Below are 19563 nucleotides of genomic sequence, written 5' to 3'. Positions count from 1 at the left end.
AGGTATGCACACATTATATCCAGGATCCAGAATATGATTAATAGCAGAAATAATGGTATGTGAATATTAATCTGAAATAACATATTTCATAATAAAGCACTTATAGAGACATTAATCACTTGAGATTTACAGTGTCTAGTTTGTAAGCTTCAGTGTTTTATTTCTATATTTATTGTTGTGGATTAGCTGCATTACAAATTTATACTTTTGAACATTTTATTTTAGAGGAAAAGAAGTATTTTCTTAAATTCACAGCAATACAAAATGGCACCCAGACTATTATTTTGATACTTCAGCAATTCAAAAATAACCTAATATATAGATTTCTTGAATAATACAAAATAAAATTGCCTCAGGCCAAGACTTTTTATGCCAAGTCACAGTCCGGAGAAAAATTTTATGGCTACATTATAAACACGAAAAATATGGGTTTATAATGGAATTCCTGACAGACCTTAGCAGAAGCTGCTATAATATCTTGAATCTGATTTAGGAGAGGTTTTCAATAATACTGTTCCAAGACAGTCTGTCGGGGACTGCTAAGAAAAACATAATGGGTTTCTTTTTCCAACTGGCTTGCTGTATTTGATGATAGTCTAGGTGTTTTATGGAAGATTATTCTGGAGCCCTTAACTCCAGTATAATCTGCCTGGCATCACACAGAATCTGTGGGGTGAGTTAGGTTTGCAGGTATTGTTTCAAGGAATAAAGGTTAGGTTAACATCTTGCACAAACTAGTGATGATTAATTAGAGGATCTGAGAAAGAGCTTTTCCAGCCTTTTTGTTCTACAGACATATGAACATTTGTGAACATCTTACTGTAATTTGGGTGATATCAGGAATTGGGGGATGTTCTGTCAGAATAAGACCACTGGAAAAATTGCCGGCAGCTTTTTGCCCTTCACTTAATAATTCAGATTAAAATGAAGTGAAGTGAATAAATAGCTAGTCCACTGTTAATATGATAATCCAGGAGTGAGGAACCTTTCACCAAATGTTGCTGAACCTCCCCTCATCCCTTGCCACTGGCTGTGCAACCGTTCCCCACGCCTGATGACAACCCTTCTGCTGCCAATTCTCTTCTCTCCCCCCACCTCACAGGCTGTGGTTTTGTTGTTGTGGAAGGGAAGAGGAAACTGCATCAGATTACCGGTAGATTGGCTAATAATAGTCTGCTGCGCCTGGTCGGAGAGCACAGAATGATGGTCAAGGAGAGGAAGGATAGGGAGAAAGTGGCAGGCTAAGCATGAAGAAAATGGCAGCAAGGAAGAAAGAGAAAGTAAGGTAAAAGCCAGAGAGGCTGAGAGAAGAAATGAGTCATATCACACGAGAGGGAAAGGGAATTTGAAAATGGAGGAGAGTGAACAGGAAAAGATCCCCACATACAACCTTTAATTAATGGGATGATATGCTTCACTGGCAGCTCTCCAAGGGCATTATGGCTGCCCTTCTTTGCAATGTGTTAGCCATAATTAATAATACTGTAGTAATTAGAGGAACATAGTCTGATGAGTGCTGTAGTTTTCAAAAGGACTTCGGGGAACGAGGCACTTTGCCTCTGTTGGAAATTAGTCCAGTAGGATAGCTGCCGCTTTGCAACCATGTTAATCAAGTCAGTGTTCCCATACTACCTGGTGATATGAGCTTCATTTCTTTTGGTAACCCTTTACAAATATCACTTTAAATTGGCATGCAGACAATTGCAACACTATTTTAAAAAATCTGCAGACCGCTAACTCTTTTGGGAGAACACGGCACATGAACAATTTGGATCAAGTCACCTGACAAACTAGAAGAAACTGTACACTCTTCCTATGGTATTGCACTTTATCCTGCTTTGTTCTCAATGTTATGTTAGTCACCTAACAAAGGGCATTGGCCTTGATACAGCTGGGTCATGTTCCATCAGAGGCCTTGGAGAAAAGGAAAGAACTTGCTGCTCAGAAGATGTCAGTATTGGTAGGCAGGCTTGCCTCACTGCAGAAAACATTCCAGGAGCAATGAGCCACAACTGAAAAGGTCTTCTTGTTGCCAACCCCAAGCCTCAGATTTCCATGTGTGCAGTGCAGCTTGCTGGCACTTAAGATCTCTGGATCAGGCCCGAAGGTCTTATTTGCTGCAGCCCCCTCTCAGAGATCTCCCTTCCAAGGGAGGTTTGCACAACCTCCTTGCCATTATTCCACTGATAAGGTAAAACTCCTTCCAATTTCAGGAGGTCTTGACTGTGGCACCACAGGTTTTACAACAATTTGTCTGTATTTAACTTTCTCCTCCCACCCTTTTGGGTGTGAAGATTTTATTGCATTTCGAGTGTGTAGAACTGCTGGGATATATTTTATGAACAGTGCTATACAATTTCAGATAAGTAAATCAAATAACCTGCATACATATTTTAAGTTTTATTTTTGTTGTATCTTGTGTTTTCAATTGTTGCGACCTGTCCCTGAGATCACATGTGATGAGGGGTGAGATATAAATCATGTAAATAAATGAATATCCAGATGGGCAGAGCAATCCTAATGGGGGGGGGTTACTCAGTACTGTACTGGGAATGATTGGCGTGGTGGACCATCTGAAGCCCTATCTGTCAGGGTGAAAAGTGTGTGCATGGGGGGACACACACACACACACACACACTTTTTTCCAGGCCCCTCAGCTAGCAATGGGCCAACAGGATCCAGCAGATCCTTGGCCAGCTCTGCTACCTCATCCTCAAAACACCCTGATGCCCTATGCCAGCTATCACTTGCAAGAATACCACTAGCAGCACCTGCTCTTGGCACAGTGTGGGCCTCCCCAGTGGAAGAACCTATCATAGGCAGAGCCAGGCAGGCAGAGGCCTCTGCCCAATCCTAACCCCTCCGGGAGCACAGCTCAGAGGTAAGGGAGAGCTCCCAACCTCCTCTATGCCCTGCTGAAATTTCTAACGTAGGCAAGACCATTCTCTAAAGCACAATATCTCTGGTTTACCATGTTCATTTAGAGTTACGAGTTCTCAGTGGTGATGTCTCCAACAGCTGGAGGCTCATCGGAATGAGAGTCCGAGTATCTTCTGGGGGCAATCTTTAAGTCCGTCCCCCCCACCACCTTTAATGGTTCGTTTTAGCAATCTTTATTTTTAAAGAAGTTAAAACGTATGTAAAGTTTTATTATTGGTATGGTAGCATTTCATATTGTACCTTGTGGAAAATAGAGAGAATGGATGAGAAACCTACTCAGCATAAGCAAGAAAATAAAATATAGCTGACGAACAAGCAGAGAATCTTGATCTTGAGATGGCTTGATAAGTCCTTGGTTTAAATTCTTCTCTGCTTCCCACTGAACTTCCTACCAGAGCAGCCCCATTAGTAAACTACATTTTATGTTAATGTACTTGCTTGGAGTGATAATTATCTCAGCCTTTCGCCCTGGTCCTTGCTAGTGTGAGTGTGTCGGTATAGCATAATAATTATACAATTAGCCTTGTCATGGCAAGGAGCTTTGGGAATAGAGACATCTTGAAGTTTAAAATGTGGACAGCTGATAGATGACAGTCATTAAACTCATCCTTTGTTCACTCCCTGATAGGCTTTTCAGAGAGCTGTAAGCCAGGACTCCTTAATGAAAAATAAAGACCTTGAACCACAGCTACATCCCTTCACCTCCTCCCAACCTTTCCGCTCACCCCGGCTTCCTCCCTCTGCACACACAGTCTGTCCATCTTTCACTCCTGGCTGCTTCAAAATAACGAAAGCTGCTCCTAACTAGCACGTTTATCAATCAAATGCTGCCAAGGAGAATAAAAAGGAAAATGCTGCTCTCTAACAATGCGGCCAAATGGTCCTAATCTTAGAGCCATTTTGACCGTGGAGGCTTGCTCTCCCTCTCTCGGCTTATAATCAAGGTTGTTGAGCTGCGCCGAAGAGGTGCAGGAAATGTACTAGTGTTTCCTCAACTGGATTTTTTTAATGTGTGGAAATCTGCTTGGAGCCCAAGCAATTTTCTATCAGATGAGAATCCTGATCTCAGCTTTATTTTGTGCACAAAGATGTATTAGCCTAACTGCAATGGGGAAAGTAGTTTTCAGCCACTGAAGCTGGCCAAAGATGACAAGTTATTTCTCCATTGGACTTAGCCCATAGGAGGATAATTTGCATTATTTTTGCCATACTCTCCATGCGGTCCATAAGGCTCACAATATGGCATGGATTCAGTGGGAGGCATTGCAAACCATCTTTCCCCATCAGCTTCCAGGACAAGAGCAAAGGAGCAAGAGTTCATCTTGGTGCTGGGCTAGAAAGAACAAACTGTTCTTCTCTCTTATCCCTTGAAACCAACCAAGGAATGAAGAGTGAAATTGGGAATAATCACCACCCACAGAAAATAAAATAAAATAAAAGCTGGGATGATACCTAGATTCTTGAAGGACGGACACTTGGAGCTTGTTGAAGCGGTTGCTCCAAAAATTCTGAAATGTGATTGTTAGTTTCATGATTGTGGGAGGTATGGAAAGAGATCTCTGCACAACTGCATTCTGAGTATTTACCCAGTATATATATATATAGAGAGAGAGAGAGAGCGCTCTGAGTTGCAAATGTGCAACTTCTCTTTTTCCCTGAAGGAGGAAAAACCCCATGGGAGGGAGGCAACATCACAGCCTGATTTTCTTTCCTGAGAAAATCTGATTCTGCCCATTTTCCTGGCTAACATTCTCTTTATTGTACTTTCTAGCCTCCCTCTCGACTGACGCTCTGCTTTGCCTTGGTTAATGTAATTGTAGAATTCTTTTATATTCACAAGATGTTAAAAGGATCTCCCCCAGGATCTGATTTTCCTTCCCTGACATTCGAGTGTATCAAACTGCTTATTACCTTGGCTTATTATTATTATTGGAAAGTAACACTTATGGAATTATTTGAATGTAAAATGTGATAAGCAGACTTGACAGCCTCCCAAGAAAGAAACAAATGGAAATACAGTTTGGACTGTAATTCACCATGGTGCTGCTAAGAGCACCTGCCATGCCCTAAGAAATGGTAAATGAGTTACAGCTGAATTCACATGACCATGTTATGTATTCAGTCACTGTAATATCAAGTGAAGTTTTGCATCTGTGAAACAGGCATCCCAACCAAGCATCAGAAACACACCCTTCTTATCACCTGATATCGTTCACAAAAAGCAAACTTTTAAAGGAGGCGCTCCACTCCTTCAGCGACTTGTAGCATACATGGCAGAGCCCGTGTCCCTTCAACCTAACAAACACCGAAAACCATGCAAATTTTAATCAATGTGAAGATCGTATGCAGGGATTATAATAATATAATAATTTATTATTTATACCCCACCCATCTGGCTGGGTTTCCCCAGCCACTCTGGGCGGCTTCCAACAAAACACTAGAATACAATAACCTATTAAACATTAAAAGCTTCCCTAAACAGGGCTGCCTTCAGATGTCTTCTAAAAGTTTGGTAGTTATTTTTCTCTTTGACATCTGGTGGGAGGGTGTTCCACAGGGCGGGCGCCACCACTGAGAAGGCCCTCTGCCTGGTTCCCTGTAACTTGGCTTCTCGCAGTGAGAGAACTGCCAGAAGGCCCTCAGCACTGGACCTCAGTGTCTGGGCAGAACAATGGAGGTGGAGACGCTACTTCGGGTATACTGGACCGAGGTTGTTTAGGGCTTTAAACTTTAAAGGTCAGCACCAACACTTTGAATTGTGCTCGGAAACGTACTGGGAGCCAATGCAGGTCTTTCAAGACCGGTGTTATACGTTCTGGGTGGCTGCTCCCAGTCACCAGTCTAGCTGCCGCATTCTGGATTAGTTGTAGTTTCCGCGTCACCTTCAAAGGTAGCCCCACATAGAGCACATTGCAGTAGTCCAAGCAAGAGATAACTAGAGCATGCACCACTCTGGTGAGACAGTCCGCGGGCAGGTAGGATCTCAGCCTGTATACCAGATGGAGCTGATAAACAGCTGCCCTGGACACAGAATTGACCTGCGCCTCCATGGACAGCTGTGAGTCCAGAATGACTCCTAGGCTGCACACCTGGTCCTTCAGGGGCACAGTTACCCCATTCAGGACCAGGGAGTCCCCCACACCTGCCTGCCTCCTGTCCCCCAAAAACAGTAGTTTTGTCTTGTCAGGATTCAACCTCAATTTGTTAGCCGCCATCCATACTCCAACCACCTCCAGACACTCACACAGAACCTTCACTGCCTTCACTGGTTCTGATTTGAAAGAGAGGTAGAGCTGGGTATCATCCGCATACTGATGAACACCCAGCCCAAACCCCCTGATGATCTCTCCCAGTGGATGCATGTAGATGTTGAAAAGCACGGGGGAGAGGACAGAACCCTGAGGCACCCCACAAGTGAGAGCCCAGGGGTCTGAACACTCATCCCCCACCACCACTTTCTGAACACGGCCCAGGAGGAAGGAGCGGAACCACTGTATGACAGTGCCCACAGCTCCCAGCCCCTCTAGACGGTCCAGAAGGATGTTATGGTCGATGGTGTCAAAAGCCGCTGAGAGATCCAGCAGAACTAGGAAACAGCTCTCACCTTTGTCCCTAGCCCGCCGGAGATCATCAACCAGTGCGACCAAGGCAGTTTCAGTCCCATGATGAGGCCTGAATCCCGACTGAAAGGGTTCCAAATATTCTGCTTCTTCCAGGCGTGCCTGTAGTTGTTCAGCAACCTCTCGCTCAATCACCTTGCCCAAGAATGGAAGATTTGAGACTGGGCGATAGTTGGCCATATTGGCAGCATCTAAAGATGTTTTTTTAAGAAGCGGTTTGATAACCACCTCTTTCAGCGGGTCTGGGAAGGCTCCCTCACAGAGAGAAGCATTCACCACCCCACGAAGCTTTTATAAGCCAGGATGGGCAAGGATCAAGGAGACAGGTGGTTGGTTTCACTCGTCAAAGCAGCCTGTCCACATCCTCAGAGGTAACAGATTGGAATTGATCCCATGCAACTTGACTAGACAGGACTCTAGCACTCTCCTGCCCCGGCCCTGCTCCCATGGTGGAGTCTACCTCTTACCGAATCTGAGTGACTTTATCTGCAAAAAAAACTTTGCAAAATCGTTGCAGGAGATCATGTGGCCCATACTGGGCCCCTATGTAGCAGGTGGTTCTGCTAAATTGCGAACCACCTGAAAAAGTTGCTGCTGTTTTCTGCAGATGCAATAGAGGCAGTGAAGAAAGTCTTCGCCGTCGCTACCGCCACTTGGTAGGCTCAATACTTAGCTCTAACCCGTGTCTGGTCAGCTTCAGAATGAGTTATCCGCCACCGGAGCTCTAGCCGTCTCAGCGATTGTTTCATTGCCCTCAGATCCGTGGAAAACCACGGGGCTGTCTGGGCTCCATGCAATCGGAGAGGGTGCTTCGGAGCCAGTCAGTAGCCCTGGTTAACTCCACATTCCAGTGGGCCACCAGGGAATCAGCTGAAAGGCCATCAACATGGGATAATGCATCCCCTACCACTCTCTGGAAACCATTTGGATCCATTAAGTGGCGGGGGCGGACCATCCGAATTGGTCCCACCTCCCTGTAGAAGGAGAGGGTCGCGGAGAAGTCCAGTTGCACCAGGAAGTGATCTGACCATGGCACTTCTTTCGTTTCGCTTTTACTTAGTGTCAGATCACTAACATCCATAGAGGTGAACACCAGGTCCAAGGCATGTCAGTGGCTATGGGTTGGGCCAGACTTATTGGGATTTAATTTTAAACAGATATGCCTTGAATTGCACTGTAAGACTGCAACTCCTTGCTTAAATTATGCTGCCTGGAGAACTTTAGGGTTTGATGTACAGTAGCATGGAGGAGAATGTCATGAGGAGAATCCCAAACTATCTCAGCCCCAATACCAACACAAGAGATTGTGCAAGTGAAAACCTGGCCACTTAACTCAATAGCAAGCCCATGCTGTCTATTCTACTACTTGAGCACCAGTAAATAAATCTGAGATGAGGAGCCTGTGGCCTGCCAGATATTACTGCACGACAACTCCAATCTCCCCACCCACTGGCCATGTTAGCTGGAGTGGGTGGGGGCTGACAATGGCTGCAGTCTAAAACATCTGTAAGGACACAGCTTCCCAACTTTAAAAAAACAGCCCCAATCCTAGAATGAACCTAAGGGGCAAGTATGCTTTTGAAATATTAGACAAGCCTTTCTCTTCATTTTTCAGTAAGTCACTCAAATTTGCTAAATCAATCTCAAGAGAAAACTCAGTTGCTTCTCTGACAGAATATCTGCTGCAAAGAGCAAAATGAATTGAAAATACCCCTTAAAGCCTAAAATATAGACCATAGATGCATGAGAAAGGCCACTGAGATTTCAGTCCTGAGTGGATAATGCTTAGAAACATGAACCAATCGCCAAACTTCAAAGGACATCACCAGAGGCTATTGGCCCCGGCAAGCCGACTGAGGGCCTCTGCAGGTTTTGCAACTCTTTATGCAAAAAGTCAAGACAGCTTGAAATGAACATCCATGCATAATGAGATCTTCTAAACCAGCAGGCGTAATAAAAAACACTGCAGAAAATATAACAAAGACCGACCCAGTAGGGTGACACCCAGTGCAGCACAGCCAACCTCATTATGATAAACCATTCAATAAACAACATCCACCACTCAGCTAAAGGCAGCCTTTCCTCTTCCTCCCCTTCCATTTTCAGCCTTGATACAGAAAACTGTTGCAGAAGCAGATACAGAAAAAGATGTCGTTATTAAAAGGCAAGGGACCTGTGGGTTAAACCACAGAGCCTAGGGCTTGCCAATCAGAAGGTTGGTGGTTCGAATCCCTGCAACGGGGTGAGCTCCCATTGTTTAGTCCCAGCTCCTGCCAACCTAGCAGTTCGAAAGCACATCAAAGTGCAAGTAGATAAATAGGTACCACTTCAGCGGGAAGGTAAACGGCGTTTCCGTGCGCTGCTCTGGTTCGCCAGAAGCGGCTTAGTCATGCTGCCCACATGATCCGGAAGCTGTATGCCTGCTCCCTCAGCCAGTAAAGCAAGATGAGCACCGCAACCCCAGAGTCATCCACGACTAGACCTAATGGTCAGGGGTCCCTTTACTCTTTACCTTTATTAAAAGGCAAACATCCAAAACTGCCTCTGGCCACACAAATAAGTGTCTGAGGGGATCACTGAATGTTCCTTGGCTCCTATCAGACCCCTGAATGTGCTCTGGGTAGCTTTCTAGGCAAGCACAATAAATCTTTCCAAACCGCTTTAGGAAATATAAAGCCAAGAGTAATTCTTGTGTGTTCTGGCAAAGGAAGTACCTAACTACATATTCTAAAGGTACTCTTTTCTTTTCATTTCCCCCATAAGACTCCGGATTAGAGAAAAGCTGGGTTCTCCTAAGATTTAAACAGAGCTGAGCTGAATTGTCATGACTTTTGATCATCATGTCAAAATTTAAGGGTTAGACGACACAGCTGGTTTCCTTGGGCACCGTAGCAAATTGCATGAAAACTGACAGTATGGGGTTCCCTTGTATGCTTAGAACTGTATACAGGAGAGCATGGGATGTGTCATCCAGCCCACTCTGCTTGAACCCCCTCCTTCCCACAACATGTGACTTTTGAAGTGACAGCTTGCCGTCCCCGTGTGTTCTGCCTGCACTATTTGAAACTCCAATAAAGCAAGGGCAGCCGATGTGAGTACAACAGGCTCTCATTGTCAGAAGTTACTCCTTGTGTGTAATCACGTACGGGAAGCCAATGTCTAAAAAGGGCTGACCATAGCTCAGAGATGTGCCAGGGCTGCCATGGGTTTGGTGTTTTTTTTTTTGTTTTTTGTTTTTTAAAAAACTGCATAGTTTTATCTTTTTTTATCTACCTCAATGCATCCTTGCGAGGTCAGACTGAATCTGCCCCATTCTGTGGCATCAGTTTGGATGACATATATCCCTGCAGACACTTCCCCTCCCTGCCTACTATAATCTGAAGCAGAAATGGCAAGTAAAGGGGCCAAACTGCTCCTGGTTGGTCACATGTCTGAGAGCACCCCTGATAAAAGCGAAAACACAAATAAACCACCATCACCACACAGGAAAAACTGGTGTAACAAGGACAAGTCCAACTCCCTGGCATCTATTTAAGTTTTGTGTGCAGAGAGTTTGTTTTATATGGAAATGCTCAATTATGCAATCCCACTCCTGATATTTGGGGTTAAACAGTTGAAAAACTGTTCTTACCAATTCTTTTATTATTTGCACAGAGCTGGGTTAATATGAAAATTTTGGAGATAACGTAACTACTTGTTCTACAGTAAGAAGTAGGTGCTTCTTTCTATGTGTGTTTTTTAAAGCAGAAGATATGCGTCAGCCGCTTTACTCTGTCACAGTTGTGCACAGATGATGTGTGTTGTATTGCTGCACTTCTTTCTTGCCAAATATTTTTCTCTCTTTTAACATATTTTGGTGTGTGTGTTTTTAATAGGAACGGAGGAGCTGTGGCTTTCTATGGCGCAAGTCTTCGATTCCCACCAGTCCCAGCAATCATGGCCAGTGGGCAGGGAAGATGGGAGTGGCAGTCCAGCAACATCCAGAGGTTCCTCATCCCTCTGCTGTGACTCCCCAAGGACACACAGGCATCTTCAGTCACAGGCAGCCTGTGGTCTCCACTTTTACAGATTTGCCACCTGCATTGTGCAAGCTTGATAGTGCTTTTGAAAACAGTATATGGTTCAGACTATGCAATATCGAAACATGAAGACTTTGAAGTGGGGGCCCTTTATCACGAACCTGTAAGGCTCCATAATAAGAAACCGCATGACTCCCCCTTTGCTAACACAATTACAACACAAATGCAATCACAACGGAATGATCTGCCGTCTTCTTGTGATATATTTGAACCAGGGGTGCCAGCTCCCCTGGTGGAAGCACTCCCCCCCCTGAATTTTTAAGGAGGGGATTAAACCCCCTCAATATCCAGTGGCAACACTATGTCGTCGCATGGCATCCTGTGTGGGACGTCCTGGCATCGTGTGGGACGTCAGGGCATCACACACAAAGTCATGCACAACGTCAGGGCGTTGCGCGTGACACGTGACTTTGTTCCCCTCAATCGTGGCCACCAGCCGGTGCCAATGATTTGAACCACAAATTCTAAGGGACTGGGAACATCTGCCCGACCCTTGCAGGCTCATAGTTCTCACTTCCAGAAAGGCAAGTGGAGAAACATGCAATAGACACATACATGCCATCAAACTTCTAGGGAGAAACTGACCTTAGCATGTTACTAATCGGAAAACACAGTTCTATGCATGCCTACTTGGAAGTAAGCACTACAGTTAGTGTACATGTATACAAGACTGAATTACTGAATTCCGTAAGGGGCCTTTTTCCTAATCTCCTTTGCCCAAGTATCAAGGAAAACAGATCTGCTGCTGCAAATACATTTCATTTCTGAAGAGCTGAAACTGATGAGCTTTATGCTATAATAACACAAGGTCAAAGTAATGTTAACCTTAGACCATGGTGATACAGAAAAAGATAGCTTAATTAAACTTTGCTGTTCCACCTCAAAAAAAATAAGTTACCTTTTCCTTACAATAATCCTCCCCCTCTTTCCCTTAATGGTTCACATCAATTAATCCTACAATTTAGTCTTTAAATAACAGCTTTCAAGTATGGCCTTTCAAGTATGTCTGTGCTAAACTATTAGTAAAACTCTTTCTCACTCTTCCTTAGCATCCTTTCTTTAAAGACTTAATTTTAAATTTACTCATTTGGGAGACTAAGGCTGCAATGCTGGGAATATGCCCAACTGAATTAAATAGGCCTGTTTCTGAGAATACATAGTTAGAGTCACCCTGTAGAGTTGTAATTCTGTACCCACTTGCCTAGAAGGAAGCCAAACTATGAAGACCTTCCCTTGAGCTGCCACATCATTTGCCTCAGCTACTAGCAGTACAACCAAGTGAGCCTCCTCAGGTTTAAAGTGGCAGATTCCCAGATAAGTGTGCATAGATCGCAGCTGAAATTCACCCATGGTAAGAGGGATCCTGACATAATCTGATATTATAGCACAATCAACAAATTAATCAGGCTACAGATTTATATTTTATGCTTCTTTGGTCACAATAACATCTGTAGGAATAAGAAACTAGTAGTGAAAAACGTTTGCATATCATCCCCAATTAATTGTTAGGGGAATTTCTTGTGGGTGTTTCACATCCAAGTTCCATTTTACTTTGTTTTACTTTCCTTCAGTGTCCCAGTTCTAATGTTTGCATCGTCCCTTCTCCTATTCCATCCCCAACGCTACCTGATGAACTCAATGCAACTTGTCAGGGTGGATGGGTGCCTGCGGAGCTTTGAGGCAGCATCACGAAGTAGCCTGTGATGAAACTGCCACTCCAGCAAATTAAAGCACATGGGTTCATGGTGTTCCATGAAGAATAGGTGCATGTCTAGAAGAAGGAAGGTCTAGACACTGGCCAGGAGGAAGGATGTGTGTGAGGCCTAGCCAGGCCAAGCCATGTATTAAGGACTTCCAAAGCACCCGACATCCACTTCCCAGTCCACTGATCCAGTAAGGCAACAAAAGCAGGAGTTGCAATGGTTCCTGAAGAGCTATCATACATCCCTAGTGGGCTAGTCTAGGCCAACTGTGTTAAAAGTTTTGATGTCTTTAATGATGTGCCGCATTTTAAGGGAAGGAAGTGCCCAGGAAATGGAGTGACAGATCACACACAGAATGTGGTATGTGGCCTGTGCCATCGCCTCAAATGGTTCCCTTTCACAGACTGCAAGAAAAAACCACCAGGATCAATGCTTCACATTTCATCCATTCAAATATTGATAAGAAAAGGTGGAAACAATAAATATTTCAGTCCAAGAAATAGGAAAGAGCAAACACAATCCCCAAACTTTGTTTTTCTACATAGCTTCTGCAGGGAAACATGCAATGATATTGTGGAAGGGACTGGTATTTGTTTTCGTTTTTATCTTGGTTATTTGAGAAAGCAAAGACTGAATTATTGCAGCAAATTATTTCCTCTGGATCCTTTTCTCAAATCCCACAAGATATTTACCTACCTCAATTTGTTTCAGGTATGTGAGATCCAGTTCTCCAAAACTTGACTCTCGCTTTACATCATCAGCTTTATTGTCTTCTTCATTTAATTACATTTTATTTATCAATTTCAGAAAGTGATTTCTTCTCATATATCAGATTTGTTTTAGAGAAATAAGTGTATCAATAATGAAAAATGCATGAGATCTAAAGCTTGACCCAGTGGAAAAATCTTCAATATATACAAGGGAGCAAAAATCCACAGAGCCCGCTTTCTCCCTCCCAAACCCAATCACAATAAAACATATTCCATAAATTAATAGAATGCAAAATTTATTTTTGCACACCAGAGATATGGAGCCTAAACAAACATCTCAAGCGGGGAATCTCAAAAGGTTTGAGGTCTCTAGGAAAAAGCAGCAGCTGATTCTGTAAGCGCTTACCTTGGCTATCTGGACACACCAGTTCAGCAGCAGCTGGGAGCCAATGTTATCCTTGTGTTCATGAACATAGTCCAATAAGCAGCCGTGGGGCATCAGCTGAGTAACTAGCTGGATGGTTGGGCTCAAGCAGACTCCTAGTAGCCGTACCAGATGTGGATGATCCATGCTTGCCATTATAAGAGCTTCCTGCAATAAAAAGCCATATATTTAAAAGAGCCACTTAATACCACACTTCCGTGCCCAACTGAAGCTACCTGGGCTGGTCCTGCTATGTAGCACTGTGAGTGGGAGGCAGATGAAGGCAGGAATTGGTGTCTAAATGATGTTCCTAGTATGGAGGAGGGAAGGTTGCAAACTGGGCTTCATTTCAGCAGTAAAATGTTTTGAGCTGGGAATGAAAGCAACTTTGGCTACACTTATTAGGATGTCCACCATTTGCATTGCAAGCTGTGACTCCTTTCATAGATACATCAGTGTACCTCTTTGAATCTGGATTCACTAAACACATCATTTCAATGAATGTATCACTGCACCAAGGAGCAGGAATAGTGAAAAGCAAAAAAGGCAAAGAGGTTTCCTTTGAAAAAAGAAAAAGAAAAGCAGGAAGCGACTTCCTCCGTGTTCTCTTTCAAAATACATGCATTTCTGACAAGTTTTTTTAAAAATAACCACAGTGCTTCCACATGTGGTGGTAAAAAATATCAAATGATCTTGCTGTTAGTAGTATGAAACCACCATCATCCCCCCCCCAGTCCCCCAAAGGGGGTAGAAGGGTAGAGGGAAGTGGGGTGGGGGAATTATATAGGAGGGGAAGAAGGCTGGGTTTGTATTTGAGAAAATTGCTCATCAGAGCACAAAGAGCATTTGAAACCAAATTGCAGTGTATTTGCATAATGGTTCTTTTTTCAAAAAAGAAAGAAAGAAAAGATGAACAAGACATTAATTGTAGGGTGTGTGTATAATGAAAGTAACAGATGGTTTAACCTTTTCTTTACTTCTGATATTTTTGAAATTATGTCAACTCATGTTTTTCAGGGCAGGCGTAAGGGCTCAGTGTAACTCATGGCAGGTTTGGGCCAGCAAGGGAGCAGAGGCAGGAAGAGCAGTTCCATTTAAACCATTTGTTCCATGTTAAAATTAATACACTAGTCTGTTGCACGGGGTCACCAAGATGCAATGTTAGTCGCTTTTCGACTGACACCAGAAAATAGCACTGAAGGCCGGCAGAATAAATACATGTTGACAGGTACATTATCCATTTTCGAAAAACAAAATAACTCTCTGGTTTATGCCCTCCCCCCCCCCATAAAGTTTTCTCTTTCTTTTCGGCAAAGAAGCAAGCGTTTCTATTTTAAACTGTGGCATTTTTCTTCATGTTGCCTGATTGGGATATGGATTCATTGTTTTTGCACACCAAAAATCAGTGGCAGGTGTGGGAAAATGGGAGAGACAAAAGTATGTTGATAGACATATTAACTTCAGTGCATGATCTCCTGCTCATCTGCTATTTAATGCTCTATTTGAGATATGGAAAAAGCCATTTATAATGAATAACCAAACTGAGATGTGTTAGAATGTATTTATCCTGGAAAAGCCCATATTGCATGCCCCAAGAAATGAAAAAAGGAGGGTATAAAACACGTGGAGACTATACTATATCAGTATCATAAACACGAGGACTTTCATGCCTCAGTCAGCATGACCAATGTTCAGGGTTGATGGGAGTTGTAGTTCTACAATATGTGAAGGGCACCATGTTGGCTACCCCCTGTACTATACTGTAATTGGTCTAAAGGATCATGAATCAATTCTGACATTTGTATTGATGTAAACCTCCAGAACATATTTTGTATAGCTACGGTAACTATTTAGCTCTATCCCCAGTATATTTCATCTTATTGCTAAGGCTAGTAGCTAATGCAAATAAAGTTTCTATCTGTCCACTGTAATTGGACTAGTGATAGGCAAAGTTCTGGGTTCAATCTGGAACTAACATGACCTACTTAGTAACATTAGATTCCTTCATGCCCAATTCTTAAATATGGACATGCTGTTGTCCTCCCAATGACACAGTGTAATTGGGCCCAAGCAGGTCTCCTCCCTCTGTGACCCATCACCGCCTCCTGAACTTGCAGTCAAGACCTGCAGCCTTCCAAGGTACACATGTTAGGTTTCCAGGAAACTACATGCAACATACACAGACACACTTCACAACATTGGCATGGTGATCTCTCAAAAAAGATGCCTCTTTTTTTTGCTCGTGGTTCTGAGCTAGGAGCCACTTTGCTTATGAATCTAGGCCCGTGGGCTTCAAGTCAACACAGGGATGGAAGAAGCAATAGTTTAAGGCAGGGGTTTTTTTTCAGCTGGAGCTCACCGGAGCTCAGCTCTGGCACCTCTCAGGTGGGCACCATTGCCATTCTCATAGAATCATAGAATCATAGAATCCTAGAGTTGGAAGAGACCACAAGGGCCATCGAGTCCAACCCCCTGCCAAGCAGGAAACACCATCAGAGCACTCCTGACATATGGTTGTCAAGCCTCTGCTTAAAGACCTCCAAAGTAGGAGACTCCACCACACTCCTTGGCAGCAAATTCCACTGTCGAACAGCTCTTACTGTCAGGAAGTTCTTCCTCATGTTTAGGTGGAATCTTCTTTCTTGTAGTTTGGATCCATTGCTCCGTGTCCGCTTCTCTGGAGCAGCAGAAAACAACCTTTCTCCCTCCTCTATGTGACATCCTTTTATATATTTGAACATGGCTATCATATCACCCCTTAACCTCCTCTTCTCCAGGCTAAACATGCCCAGCTCCCTTAGCCAGATACCAGATTTCTATACCAGATCGTAGCTAAAAGGGCCGAGAAGCGATATTGGCGTTCTAAGAAAACAAGGGAGAAGTTAGTGGTGAGCTCCAGTGAGGGTGGATGATCACTAAGGAGTGGGTTCTTTCAGTGGTAGCAGCCAGTTATGGAAAGGACTCCCTAGAGTGGCTTGCTGCGTGCCTACATTGTGGTCTGTGTGGCCTTTTTATTTTCTCAGCTGTTTTAAATACATCAGAACATATGATGTATTTGCTGGATCAGGTCAGAGGTCTAGTCCAGCATCCTGTCCTCACAGCGGCCAACCAGATGGCTGTGGGAAACCAGCAAACCGGACATGAGCTCAGGAGCAGCCCTCTCCCCCCCCCCCCCGTGGCTTCCAGTGGGAGAAAAGGGAATAATTTCACTGCCCCCCTTTTAAGATTTCATAAACATTTTATACATAAACAACAAGCATGGCTGTCCCATTGCTTGAAAAACCAAGATCACTGATCCTGCCACATCTAGATTGGCTCATAGCTACTCTGATGCGTCAGTAAATGGTGCTTTATATTCTTGGGAGACCCTTGAGGATAGGTTTGTTTGTTTCTGCATATAACTAAATGGTTAGTTATATATTTGCACCTCTTTTCACTCCTCTCTTGGTTTTTTTTCTTTCGTCCACATATGGCTCCGTCAGCTTCAGCAGTTAGCCAGGTCTAGAGGGATGCATTCTGCAGGAGGTTCTTCAAAACTTAATATGCAAGCAAAATATGTTGAAGATACATCAATTTGTAATTGCTTCCTCCCAAAGGCTGCTCAGACATGCACTGTAGACATGTTTCTTTGCTGTAGCAATTACAGGTACCATAAAATTAATGAAAAAAATGTGTGTCCGCTCTAATATCTTTCTCCTGTCACACAGCACACATTTGCTTCCCCTGTTTTGGTTTTCTATATTGCAGCCACAAAGACTCTTTAAAGTACTTAAGAAGCTCACCGTACTCTGGGCTGGGAATTATTTGCAAAACCTCAAATGTGTGCTGTGTGACAGGAGAAAGATATTAGAGCGGACACACATTTTTTTCATTAATTTTATGGTACCTGTAATTGCTACAGCAAAGAAACATGTCTACAGTGCATGTCTGAGCAGCCTTTGGGAGGAAGCAATTACAAATTGATGTATCTTCAACATATTTTGCTTGCATATTAAGTTTTGAAGAACCTCCTGCAGAATGCATCCCTCTAGACCTGGCTAACTGCTGAAGCTGACGGAGCCATATGTGGACGAAAGAAAAAAACCAAGAGAGGAGTGAAAAGAGGTGCAAATATATAACTAACCATTTAGTTATATGCAGAAACAAACAAACCTATCCTCAAGGGTCTCCCAAGAATATAAAGGCACCATTTACTGACGCATCAGAGTAGCTATGAGCCAATCTAGATGTGGCAGGATCAGTGATCTTGGTTTTTCAAGCAATGGGACAGCCATGCTTGTTGTTTATGTATAAAATGTTTATGAAATCTTAAAAGGGGGGCAGTGAAATTATTCCTCGTCTTACCTCTGCATGCTTTTCTCCCATCTGAGCTCATTTCTATTAAGAGAGCTGAGCTGTGAGTGCTGGGGGCTGCTACTCTCAGAGCCAAACAGGAAGAAATGAACCTGGGCTGATGGGAGCTCCAGCAGATGAAGCGTCAGGCAGAGGTCATCCTCAAGGCAAGGAGGCCAGGGCACACTCCCTGGCCCCTCCACTCCTTGACATAAACAAAACCTAAGCATCTAATAATGTAACTCGATAAATTGCAAACAAACAAACAATTATATTAAGTAGTGGGTTGACATAGCAGCCGGCACAGCGATTTCTTCAAGTAGCTCTTTATTAAGACAAGCTGGAATAGAACTGACTGTGAACAGCTCAGCCGGCCTGTATTTATAGGCAGCCGGCTGTCAACATTGTAACCACAACAGCTCAGAGTTCCCGCCTAAACTAACTGCCGCGGACCTGAGTGAAAACTATCTACAGACCTGAGTGAAAACTATATACAGTATCCCCCTGTTGGCCCAGGGTGAAACTACACTACATAACACCCCTCCCCACCGAGATAAGGCGTTAGTTACAATCATAATGGTTTCCTTATATACAGCACTACGCGTAATGGTTCAATTAGGCACAAAAGCATATCGGTTACATTTCCCATACTTAGACCAACAGTGATACCTGTCCAACAACGTAGTCCTTTAAATGAGTTGGGCGCTTGGAAACTCTGCCAGACCGCCGGGGACTGGTAGCCAAGTCCGGAGGGCCACACAGTTCTCGCTGAGGCTGTGGTGCGACCCTAGGTGGCATTGGAACCAACTCCCCTGGATCCGCTGCTGTGGGTGGAGCCTCCGCAAGTGGAGTGGTCTGAGTCTGTTCTGAGACGGCTTGGTTCGGCTCCACGCTGGCAGTTTGCGAGGGAGGTGTAGGTGGGGCCTCGCCATCTGTACGTGTCTCTTCTGGAGCCGCAAGCGCAGTTGGGGGCACCTCGGTAGTGTCTAAGTCGCCAACCCTGCGCCTAAGCTGGTCTATGTGCCGTCGCCACAAATGTCCGTCTTCGAGTGCCACCTGGTACGAGCGAGGTCCAGTGACTCCCACTACTGTGGCTGGCACCCAAGGAATGTCCCCCACATAGTTCCGGGCAAAGACCTGGTTTCCTGGGACAAATGACCGTGGTGCGTTGGCACAGCCTGGGGGTTCAGCCACGGCAAAGTCTGGGTGTAGCCGGTCGAGCGGTGACCTGAGGCGGCGGCCCATAAGCAGTTCAGCAGGACTCCTCCCTGTGGCCGCATGAGGAGTGATGTGCTGCACGAACAAGTATTCGGCGACCCGCTCATGCCAGTCTCCCCGGTCCAGGCGCGCCAGTGCCTCTTTTGTCGAGCGCACCATTCTTTCCGCTTGCCCGTTGCTGGATGGATGAAAAGGTGCCGTTAGGGCATGGCGGATGCCCAGTCCCAAAAGATACCGCTCAAACGTGCCTGACGTGAACTGCGGTCCGTTGTCAGAGACAAGGACATCAGGACACCCATGCGTTGCAAACAGGCCTCGCAGCACCCGGATGACAGCTTCGGTAGTGGTGGAGGGCATCAGGGCGACCTCCAGCCATTTGGAATAGGCGTCCACCACTACCATAAAGGTCCGGCCGTGAAAGGGGCCAGCCAGATCGATGTGCACCCTCGACCAGGGTATCTTTGGCGTCTCCCAGGTGTGTCCCTTAGCTGCCGGTGGTGCAGGCCTCGACTCTTGGCACGCTTGACAGGCGGATAC

General features: G+C 44.5%; 1 protein-coding gene across 5 annotated transcripts in view; it reads right to left on the bottom strand.

The window, feature by feature from the left end:
• ERBB4 (erb-b2 receptor tyrosine kinase 4) overlaps window positions 1-19563 on the bottom strand; it is an 833408-nt gene that overhangs the window by 100101 nt on the left and 713744 nt on the right. For all 5 annotated transcript variants that reach the window (XM_081196711.1, XM_081196710.1, XM_081196712.1 and 2 more), the window contains exon 20: window positions 13459-13644. In XM_081196711.1, coding sequence (XP_081052837.1) covers window positions 13459-13644 — 186 coding nt within the window. The remainder of the gene's footprint in view (window positions 1-13458; window positions 13645-19563) is intronic.

This window comes from Podarcis bocagei (genome assembly GCF_964188305.1).
Source record: "Podarcis bocagei genome assembly, chromosome: 1".
Lineage (NCBI taxonomy): Eukaryota > Metazoa > Chordata > Lepidosauria > Squamata > Lacertidae > Podarcis > Podarcis bocagei.
Note: the sequence above shows the minus strand (reverse complement) of the source record. Positions and strands in the feature narration are given on the sequence as shown.